The sequence below is a fragment of the Engraulis encrasicolus genome, chromosome 1, assembly GCF_034702125.1.
Source record: "Engraulis encrasicolus isolate BLACKSEA-1 chromosome 1, IST_EnEncr_1.0, whole genome shotgun sequence".
Taxonomy (NCBI): domain Eukaryota; kingdom Metazoa; phylum Chordata; class Actinopteri; order Clupeiformes; family Engraulidae; genus Engraulis; species Engraulis encrasicolus.
Window position 1 is genome coordinate 52781176 of NC_085857.1, and position 12108 is coordinate 52793283.

General features: G+C 44.9%; 1 protein-coding gene across 1 annotated transcript in view; it reads left to right on the forward strand.

Annotated features, from left to right (window-relative positions):
• Positions 1–11457: 11457 nt before the first annotated feature.
• Positions 11458–12108, forward strand: part of LOC134458261 (GTPase IMAP family member 8-like) — an 18784-nt gene continuing 18133 nt past the window's right edge. Inside the window, exon 1 of the mRNA XM_063210480.1 lies at positions 11458–11487. Coding sequence (XP_063066550.1) covers positions 11458–11487 — 30 coding nt within the window. The remainder of the gene's footprint in view (positions 11488–12108) is intronic.

Below are 12108 nucleotides of genomic sequence, written 5' to 3' on the forward strand. Positions count from 1 at the left end.
CCTGCTGTGCCGGGACCAGGACCTGCTCCACTGGCGCACCTGTGTCTGGCTCTGTGACGCACCTCACCAGCACCCCATCTCGCAGTTCCAGCAAATCCCACTCCTGGAGGAGGCAGCGAAGCTGCGGGGAGAGAGAGGGACAGTCACTCTTGGGAGGTGGCGCTTTGTCTGTCTTAAATGCACACAGCTGGCGTAGGTCTGGGTCCTCTGCCTGCAGTTCGCTCCAGCTTTTGGGCGCCATCTGCTGTTCTGGAGTCGTGGTGCACCCCGCCACACGTGCCAGTAGACTTGCAGTTGTTTCCCCTTGGAGTCTCGATAGTTCATCTGCATTTCCATTTGAAGATCCAGGCCTGTACCGTATGTCGTATGAGAAGTTTGCAAGTTGGGCCACCCACCTCTGCTCAGTTGCTCCCAGGGTTGCTGTATCAAGATGGACCAGTGGGTTGTTGTCTGTGAATACTGTAAACTGTGCCCCCCACAGATAGTCTTTAAATTTTTCTGTCACAGCCCATTTTAGTGCTAGCAGCTCCAGCTTGAAAGAACTGTAGTTCTGGTCGTTGCGCTCACTAGCATGGAGGCTGCGGCTGGCATAGGCAATGACCCTTTCTTTCCCATCCTGGACTTGAGACAGCACTGCGCCTAGACCATTGAGGCTGGCGTCCGTGTATGGGTGGGAGACATGACGCCTTGCTTTTTCGTAACATTGGTTAAAAACCTACAAAACTGTTATTTTCCTTTAAAAAACAAATGTCAATGAAAGAAGATGTGGTACATTATGTTTTATATTAGTCTTAGATGAGAAGAAACATTTTTGTTAAGATTTATGTAAAGGTTTATATGTCAAATTTCCTGCGGTGTGACTGTAACATTAATGAAACAATATATAATAATATATATATAAATTAACCAACAACATTTTTAATAATGTATGAAGCATTTGGCATGATTGCATAAATCTTAACTTTAGATTAAGATATCGTCGGCTTGCTACCAAAACCGCCTAAGTCCGAATTTGGTCGAAATGAGATTTTTGCATAAACTTACTCCCCTACCACAGCTGCATCACCCGGCCTTTCTGCCAGGGTCATTGATCAATCACAACAGTCACCAGAGTCAAAAATCTGTATGTATAAAGTCACACACTGCCTATGAGAAAATGAATGACCGGTGACGTAGCTATAGGGAGGACAAGGAGGGCATTTGCCTGTAGGCCTAGGGCCCTCCTGCAGGTGGCAGGGGTAGGGGCCCTATTATGATCTTGGCAGGTGGTATGGGGGGCCCTATCTATTCATCCTGGGGCCCTCTGCGAATGTGAATGACTTGGGTAACTTGACTTAGCCATTTTTGATGCAAGAAGCCGATTATTTACATCTGTTGAGTTTTTTTCTCACTCTCTCTCTCTCTCTCTCTCTCTCTTCAAGGACAATGGCCATGTTTTAAAACTCCATCCTCAGACATCTGTCTGAGGTTATCTTATCGCACAATGGTTGTAGCCCTACATTAATTAATAGTTGTAGCCATGGAACGAATTCGGCAATTATTAATCATGTACTTTATTTGATGTTATCACAGATTTATGGAAGACTGCCATAGACTGTATCGTCTCATGATAATCTGTTACATTGCATCCTTATGTAATTTTTAATTAATGTAGATTTTGATTAACATTGGGTTGATGTTACTGATGCGATGTATATTACATATGCAGTGGGATAACCAACTCCATTATGTAAAGCATCCAGTAGTGGTTCTATATAATAGTCTGAATGCCACGGTCATGGTGTTGAAGTGGGCGGGGCACAGTTCTATGACCAGGTTACCTCGGTCATGGGCAAGGTTGGGAGGGTGGGGCAGTTCTATGAGCATGGAGAAGAGCAGAAGTTAGGCAAAGATGATATACAAGGAGGAGACAGTGCTTTAGAAGGTACAAGGACCAAAGAAGTGCCCCACCCCTTCATCCTCCTCCATGACTGATGGGACCTCAACATGGAGATTGGGTGTCACTGCATGGCTCACTCTGTGTGGCACTGCAGTTGGGATCTGTCCTGGTATGTGTGCATTACCATTGTGGTAATTGCTCTAGCACAATGACAAAGAGAATTATACTTTGGATGAGAATGCAAATAATATGTCATTGAAAGCTAATATGACTAAAAGCGCTAGAAAGTAAAAGAAATCTGTGAAAATCTGTTGGTAGACATGAGATTCACCAGCATGCTAGATTTACATGTCTCAAGGCAAAATAAACTCCTAAGTGTTTAAGTTAAACAGTTAGACATAATGAGCTTAATACATAGCATGCTAGATTGTTGCAAGGTCTACAAAAATATTTCAATCATTCACCATATCCAGGATTAAAGTTTGGAATAAAAATAAAAAAGAATAGTATAACTATCAAAATAATGTGCAGTGCATTGTTCTTGTTTTGCTGCTTCAAATAATTTAGTTTTTTTTTCCCCTTAGGAGCCATTTCATGTTTGACTTGCAGCTTCACTCAAAATAAATAAAGAAAATAAATTAACATCTTGGTACTGTTTGTAGGGGACCAATGACACATACATGATGACAGGATGATGCAGATGTGGTAGGGGAGTAAAAAAGGGGAGTTCTGCAAAAATCTCCTTTGACCAGAATTATGAGGGGGGACTCACAATTTCTCTTGGCCCAGAGTCTCAGATCTCCTAGAACCGCCACTGATGTTTGGCGCCCCCTTTGGTGCCTAGTTTTTCCCTGTTTTCCGAAAACCCCAAAATCGGACTTAGGCGGTTTTGGTAGCAAGCCGACGATATGTGAATGTGGAAAAAACTCAAGACAGTAATATTAATTACAAGTTCAATTTCGTAACACAAATTGCGTCCTGTGGGGTGACATGTATGTCAATGTTTGTGAATGGGCAGCTGCAAGGCCAACTACAAGGGTCTTAAAGACTGGCTCCTAACCAGTCAGTACCTCAGTTATTGGAGAGTGCTGTGGAAGTTTAAGGTGACACTTAACCTCTTAATATGTCTTCATATTGCAATCTTTCTGTCACGCAATGCTTAGGTTCATTTTATGGTGTCCTGTGGTGTGACTGCTCTTATAGGAGGAAAAAAAGCTTTTTTATTAATGAAAACACATATTAAGATTAAACACGATATCATTATCAAGTTAGCATGAGCTCAGATGTCAGTCATGTATACAAAAGGATTAAAATGGCCATAATGCAGTGAATTCCCTGTGGTGTGACTCCATTTTCCTGCGGTGTGACATGCCTATGCTATGTGTTGATGCAGGACACATTTTCCCAAAAATGGCAAAAATAAGGTGAAATTCCACAGACCACTGAGTGCTTTATTTTTTTCTATTTTTTCCAATTTTTATCCATCATTTTTTTCAGGAATTTGAAAAACTTTTTTTTTTTTTTGCGTTACGCCCTCCAACATCAACCACCCGTATACACGGAATGGTAGTTGGAAGTCTGCGTAGGCAAGTATGGGGGCGCTAAGGAGGGCTTGCTTGAGCTGTTCGAATGCCGACTGGCAATCGGTCGACCACTGGATGCGGGCAGAGGGGCGGCTGGCCTGGCCTTGGAGGAGCTGGTGTAATGGGGCAGCCACCTTTGAAAACCCTGGGATAAATCGCCGGTAGTACCCCGTGAAGCCCAGGAAGGACCGCACTTGTTTGACAGTGGATGGGACTGGCCAGTTTTGAACGACTGCGGTTTTGTCTGGGTCTGTTGCCACGCCGTGCTTGCTAACAATGTGCCCTAAGTATGTTACGCTGCGCTGGAACAGCCGGCACTTGCGGGGCTGTAACTTTAGGCCATGATCGTGAAGGCGGGCAAAGACTTGCTCAATGTGTTTCAAGTGGGCATGGAAATTTGGGGAGTATAAGATGACGTCGTCAAGGTAAATCAGTAGATAGTCATACACCTGGGCTCCTAAGCAGCGTTGCATTAACCTTTGGAAAGTAGCTGGCGCATTACAAAGTCCAAAGGGCATGCGTTCAAACTGGTAAAGTCCAAAGGGGGTGGTAAACGCAGTCTTCTCCTGGTCTTCAGGGGCAACCTCCACCTGCCAATACCCACTGGCCAGGTCTAAGGTAGAGTACCACTCGGACTTGCTGAGGCTGGTTAAGGACTCTTCGATCCGTGGCAGTGGGAAAGAGTCTTTATGAGTTACTGCGTTAAGCTTGCGGTAGTCCACGCAGAGCCTTAGGGAGCCGTCTTTTTTCTTGGCAAGGACAACTGGAGCGGCCCACGGACTGGCGCTTTCCTTGACCACCCCACTGTCCAGCATTCCTTGCAGTAATGCCCTTAGTTCAGTGTAGAGCTTTGGGGGAATTGGGCGGTAGCGTTCTCTGATGCGCCGCACCAGTAGGGATCTGGTGAGTGACAACAGCTGTCCGTCCAAAGTCCTCATCATTAGCTGTAAACACATGGGACCATTTCCGCAGTAGAGCTTTCAGTTGGGCCTGTTGATGATCGTCCAATCCTTCCCCACTGAGTGACAGGGCTGGTTGGTCCTCCTCTGGGGTATGTTCCACCTGCTGGACGTCGATCTCGATGACTTGAGGGCCAGCACTGCGCAGGACTAGTCTTGATTGCCCGTAGATATCTTGTGGGTCGATTTGGGTGACTGTTGCCAAGGGACACCGCTGCCGAAGTTCTAGAGGGAAGGGATTTGGATTACACACGCGCATGGGGACCATTCCCTTTCGTGTCCAGCTAACTGACCTCGCCACCCTCCATTCCTGGTCATGGTTCTCCAGGTCTTCGATCAGCACCGGGCAGTCGGGCTGACTTTCTGCTTGTGGCACACGGGCCCAGACGATCATCTCGGTTGATGGCGGGACGACCACTGGGGACTGCCGTGGAAGCCTTGCTACGCCCTGTAGGTCTATGTTGGTTGTCGATGAGTTAATCCGTTGGCAGGTAGCGAATGCAGCATCCCAGGCCTTTTCTGCAGCAGGGGAGAACACAGATTTAAAAGCAGCAACACCAGGGTGCCCACCATTGAAAATGCCAGCCCAGCAGTCTGCAATGACATTCATGCCTAAAAGTCCATATTCAGTATTTATGCAGTCGTCGCGGACGACCACCACCCCCTTGCTCTTGACTTCTATCCCCCCCACCCGGAAGTCCATGACTGCATACCCCACATAAGGAATGTTAAGCCCATTCGCAGCCTTCAAAGCCAACCATGAGATACTACTAGGGTCAAGCATACTACCTTTGCCGAAGTGTTGGTGGAATAGAGTTTCACTGAAAAGGGTCACCTGTGAGCCAGTGTCCAGTATGCATGGTATTCGCTGGCCTTGCACAAACACCTCGACTTCAGGGCATCTACCTATGATACTGGGCTTTTGTGGGGGTGCAGCGGGGGACCCCTCCCGGTTCACTCGCCCTGTGGTGGCCGGGAGTACCGAAAACCCGATTGGGCTGGGCGTCGGCGGGGGCAGAACCTTTGGATGTGGCCAGCTTCTCCGCAGTCTCTGCAGATGGCTCTGCCCTGGGCGTCCCATTGGTACTGGGACTGCAGTGGGGGTGCTGACCCCAACCTCTGGCGTCGCGGGGCATTTTGGGGTGGCGTCCAGGATGGTTGCATGGGCTGCGTGGGGATGGGCATGGCACCTGATCTAGAGGGGGCGGCTGGTTGTGAGGGTGCCATAGGGCTAATGTTCAAACGCCCCTGCAACTCTTCTACTATGGACTTGCCTAATAAGCCTACTTGTTCTTTCAGTTCTTCTTGTAATTCAGCTCGCAAGGCCTCCTTCATCTTCTGCCAGCTGTTGGCCCCTGAGGCGTTGGCCGCTGAGGTCTTTAATGCACTAGCGAGGGCGGGACATACCTGCGCTTCTTCAATCTGACTCCCCTCCTGTTCCAGCGCCTTGGCTTCCTTGCAGGCGTCTGCAAAGGTGAGTTCTGGTGTTCTACGCAGTAGTCTCTGCAGCTCCTGCATCACTGAGCCAGGTCTTAGGCCCATGATGAATTGTGTGCGGAGGAGCTCATCATCGGTTCCAGCAGTGAGGGGCTCTCTCGCTCTCCATTTGTAGTGTAGCTCTCGTAAGCGCAGCGTGAAGGCCCGTACATCTTCCCCCGGTTCCTGTTTACATTTGAAGAACTGGACACGTAGTTGAGCTACTGGTTGCTGGCCTCCATAGAGTTGCGCCAACTCCTGTAAAATAGCAGCGTCAGTGTTACGTTTTTCCAATGCCAGCAGCACAACCTCCCTCTTTGCATTTCCCTCTAATGCGCTTAACACAAAATCAACCCGTTGTTCCTCATTTAGCCCCTGGGCCCTAATCAATGCCTCTATTTGGGTCCTCCATTCTGTGAATCTGCCAGATCCTCCTTCTCCATCAAACTTTGGGACCCATGGTGCTCCCATAAACCATGGCATAAAAACATTGGCCACCTGAGGCGGTGCATTTTGTTGCTGTTCTGTGTTACTCATGATGTTGTGTACGTCAAGGATCCTGCCGACTACGCCACTTGTAAAATTATGCAGGAACTAATAGACCCTTGAGGCACAGACAACACAGAGTAAGGTTTGGAAATTTACAAAATTTTATTTAACAATTTCTAAAATCAATGGGCGCAAAAAAAAGAGAAATAAACCACAATGCAGTCAGTAAAAAACAAAAAAAACAATTTCTGCAAGTAGGCCTATTGATCCCCAGGGTATTTACGCCCCCTGCAGGCAGGAGTCACGCAGGGCAGTGCCAAATATAAACATGCACCAACAGGGGCTTGTACACACTTCACAGCACACTTGAAAGTTGCACGCCAAAATACTATCACCTACTAGGATGTGTCACACACTTAGTTTTAGTGGGAAAGCACAGCACACATTTGATACTCAAAAGTTTAGGACACAAACTCTGCCTGACTCACACCTGCAGAGGGAGGTTTCCAAGACTAAGCGTAACCCACATACAATAGGCCCACGGTAGAGTAAAGTAATGTCTGCAATGACCGCTCTACTCCATGCCCCATGCACTCAACCCGCGCCACCAAGGAGGCACACGGTTAGTAAAACTTATCACAGTAAACAGCAGAAGCGTTAAGACACAGCAAGTAGTGCTCAGTGGCTAAGACTTACAATTTGGAACACGCGGTGTTAAGACACATCAAACGTCGGTGGCCGGGCCGACTGCATAAGGCATAGAGCAAGCGATCAGATTATAGGCTATGCGATCAAAAATAAATGCACCCATACACAATAATAAAACATTTAAAATATACACAAAAAGAGAACAGTTCAAGGCAGTCCAAGCATCACTCACGACCCAGCTTTGTCCATATACACAGTCCAATGGCAAACGGTTTGCCGCGAGGGGTAGCACAGTCCTTGGGTCGTGCGCACGGGCCCTGTGCGCTAACGACCGGTTCGATGCCCGTTCCCCCAAGAAATGTCCTTCGAGCGTGCCGCCCTTGCGGTTCCTGTGCACCGCCACCGAAGCTGTCGAGGAGAGGGGAGAATCAGTAGTCTGTCTGCATTAACCCAAGAGCGATTGTTCTTCTCGAGGGAAAATAGAGGACTACTTAACTTTCTTGACGACTTCTTTGTTGAGAGCGTGGTCCAGGCGGCTCGATCCGCAAAACGACTCCCCTCGTCCGACGGTGGCGTGTCGTGTCTGCCCGCTGTCCTTTCCTGCAGTTGTGCTGGGCCGCGCTTCTTTTGTTTTCTCTGCCGCTCACGCCGTTTGCCAATCAAGGCTACTCCGCTGCACCTGGCTCATCAGCTGCACCTGTGTTTGGGACAAATCACTGCACGCATACCCACACTGACACAAACCCATTGTCCAATCCCTCCCACTGCAATTACGTCAATGTTGACAGTAAACATATATTCGGTCACACAGTTCATATTTAGTCCCATTTCTCCATAAACATGTTCAGTCCCACACAGTTCATATCCAGTACCGTTACACCTTTCCATTGGTGCGTTTCTCAAAAGCATAGTTGTTAACCAGTTAGCAACTTGGATAGTTTCCAATGGGAAATTACATTACAAACAACAAAGTAGTTAATGTAGTTAGCAATTACGGTTTTGAGAAATGCACCAGGTGTAGTAACTGTTCTAGTTTGTGGTAACCAGTGTTACATGTAACCTTTCCTTATCCTGAACCTGGTCAGAAGATCAAAGAAAATTGCCATTTTGTGTTGTGAAGAGTCTCCAGGTATTTACTTCGTTGTTAAGTTCCCTAAGAAGGTGCAGCTTCACAGGGCTTCATTTAAACGGTTTATTTGTCCAAAGAGTTGCAACGATATATGTAACTATAGCAACAACTGCTCCGGCAGCCACCCTGGCTAACACGTTTCTTCTCCAGTCTGCCATTCACTATCCCCTCGTGACCCGTCCACGCATGTACACTGCATCTCATTGCATATCTTGCAACAGTAATTACAAAACTAGAAGTGGGCCCAATCAGGGGCGTCGCCAGACCTATTTTACAGGGGCACGTGCCTGGGTATTGATTTTCTGTATGTATGTTTGCCCGGTATGAGTTTCACAAAAAAATACAGCAACCTTGCTACCTTGGAATTTAGCTCAAGTTTAGCATACAGAGTACTCTTCAGAATGAGCACAAAATAGCTCACTACTTGCAATTAATGTATATGCTTTTAAAAAGAAAGAACTGCACGCTCGCATTACATCTCGGTGCCCTACTGTGCACCTGTATACCATTAGGTCAGCTGATGCCCCTGGGCCTTATGTTACATGGCAACTATGTAATATTATAAGCCTACGACTGGTTTTCTAATAACATCCATAACGGTAGGCCTACTTCAACTTGTACTTTACAACTCTGTGTCTCTGTGATGTGGCCGTGAGTGATAGTAAACTAGGTCATCTTAAACTGAAACAACAGACTGCTTAAGTCATTGGCTGAAACTAAGCCTGTAGGTTGCTATGTCAACAAAACATGCTTCCTGTTACTGTGGTTGCAACAGCACCCTTAATGAGGAAGTGCACAATACACAAAACTGCTTTCATTGCTGCAAGAGTTTGTCAAGTCTTTTTTTCTCTCTCTGTTTGCACTGACATCACTAAATAACAGAATTCAAAAATAATGATTTTGATATCTTGATTCTAAATTGGTTGTTTTTCCACAAAGTAAAACAGTATAGGCCTTTGATTGTCCTACTTCTATCCTCTAACATTTGCAGATGTCCACTAATTCTGGTACTTCTCGTATCTCACATATTCTGTTGCACTATTTGTAAGTCACGTGACCTTCGCAGCCTCTGGTGACGGTTAAGGCTTGCAGTGCTGCCACCACCATGTCAGTGCATTCAGGAACCCGACAGACAAAACAACCATTTCAGGTAGGCTGATCATAATTTTAAACATAAACCTAGCCTATACAAGGGAAAGAAAATGCACGTGTGATGAATGTTGATATTTTCATACAATATCCTTTAAAAAGTAGAAAAAAAAACCCTGAAAAATATTTTTCGTCTTGGTCAACTGCTTTTAAAGCAAGCATGTGCAGTCGGTTGCTCGCGGTGACGCGCGTTATTTACAGGTCGCAGCGTACCGCTGGCTTACATTTTTTTTACATTTCTGAAAAAAGGGTCCCACAAGGGTGCAGGGCCCAGCGGGAAATGTCCGTTATAGTCCAGCCCTGAGTGAGTCTATTTGATACAGGCAGGTAGTATAAAACAGGCCCAAAGGTAGACTGACTGACAGATTTGCCCAATTCTGCCCCTTTCAGTATTGTGCATAGTGCTCAAATAATGTGGTTAAAATTAAATTTGACAGTAACTATATGAGGCAGAGCACAGTATGACTACTCTTCTTCGTGCCTTTCCTTTTTAATAAAGTCAGAGACAAATTTCTTCGAATGCTTGATTGTGTTTTGTGGGATTATTGTTTTTAAATGTCTGTGGTCAAACTGAAGACAAATGTCCACTCTGTGGACAATAAAGTACTCGCATTTTTATCTGAGTTGTTTATTTGAAAGATGGTTCAGTCCAGCTTTCGTGAGCATAGTTTGCAGGGCTTTTTCTCTTAGAAATAAAGGTACAGTGAGGGTACAATTAAGGTCTTTAAGATACAAATCTCTCAAATGTACCTTTAAGTTGCATACATGTTTCTCAAAGAGAACACATTAATACCTTTACACTCAAAAACGGTACACATTTAATTGTGCATGCTGAGAAGTACATGTAAGCCATTGGAAAGGTACAATCTTTTTCTTTGAGGTAAAAAAACACTATTGTTCCATCAAAGGCCCTTTTGTGTTCTCATGTGCCTTTAAGGTACTCACTCGAAATAAGTATCTTTTAGGGTACCTTCTATTGTACAAAAGAGACAAAGAGCAAGTCAATCTATCATACCCAGCCACCACGAATATTGATTGGCGGTTGCACCAATAAACATATTTGAAATTGTGCTTTTCTCTTTTTCCTATTTAATGAGGACATTGTTGGGTAACCCTTTAGAATAACTACCTATTCACAGCTTTATAAACACTTAACTAAAAATGCATTCTCACAGAAAATGCTGGAAGCGGGCTTGCCTTTTGGGGCAGAGATGAAACAAAGTACTATAGAGAAAACAAAGCTAAAAGAAATCTTGGAAAAACTCCATCCACCCAGTCAGAAGTTATGGGCCAAACAATTCAGCCATCTTGGATTCAGCCATCTTGAAAGTGTTGTAGCTCTGCGTTTTGGGGATATACTAAATGACATACATGGTATTTTAAGTTGGCTAAGGAACACTGCATATGATATAATTTTGAAAATCAACATGGCTTCGAGCGGGATTAGAACTCACAACCTCCATATCTGTAATCCAGCCTCTTTGCCATTGATATTAAATGACATACAATACATGATATTTGAAGTTGGCTAAGGAACACTGCATATAATATCATTTTGAAAATTGGCTAAGGAACACTGCATATGATATAATTTTGAAAATCAACATGGCTTCGACTGGGATTCGAACCCCCAACCTCCATATCTGTAATTCAGCACATTTGCCATGCATACTAAATGTCATACATGGCATTTTAAGTTGGCCAAGGAACACTGCATATGATGTCATTTTGAAAATCAACATGGCTTCGACTGGGATTCGAACCCCCAACCTCCATATCTGTAATTCAGCACATTTGCCATCCATACTAAATGACATACATGGCATTTTAAGTTGGCCAAGGAACACTGCATATGATATAATTTTGAAAATCAACATGGCTTTGACTGGGGTTCGAACCCCCAACCTCAATATCTGTAATTCAGCACATTTGCCATCGATACTAAATGACATACATGGTATTTTAACTTGGCTAAGGAACACTGCATATGATATAATTTTGAAAATCAGCATCGCTTCAAGTGGGATTCGAACTCTCAACCTCCATATCTCTAATCCAGCACATTTGCCATTGATAATAAGTTACATACATGGCATTTTAAGTTGGCCAAGGAACACTGCATATGATATAATTTTGAAAATCAACATGGCTTCGGGTGGGCTTCGAACCCTCAACTTCCATATTTCTAATACAGCAGCATGCATTCCCATTATGCCAAGCAGTTAGCTGTCATGCACAGTCCAGCAAGACTATATCACATTGCATTGAAGAGCTGAACAATAGACTTCTAGAATGGCTGCTCGCACCTGCTCGTTAAGAATAGAATCTTGAGACAGTGGCAGTTAAGATGGAACCCTTCAGTGGGAGCACCTGTTCTGATACTAACTGACAGTTAGTATTGAGCCTTAAACAGGGGAGAAAATGAGAATGAGTTTTTTGTCTTTACAACATCGTTGTAAAAAAACTAAAAGGAGTTGGCACGTGTCCTTTTCACAGATCGGAGTCATGCTTGTGATCTCTCTAACAGTCTGAAACTTCTGAATGAAGTTTATAGGTAAAATGGTTCAGGCACAAATGGACCTCCGTGTGGGACATGCGCTGATCTCTTGAAAAATGCACTTTTCGAAAGACTGGGATTCTCCATAGACCCAGGCCTGTTTTTTTTTACAAACCTGCCATTTAAAAAGTATTGGGAGTTGGGAGATGAAACTTTGACAATTTGGAGACATCCCATAGAGCTCGCTAACAACGCGTCAACTAAACTTCTAGGTGAAAGTGTTGATGTTTTATGACCGA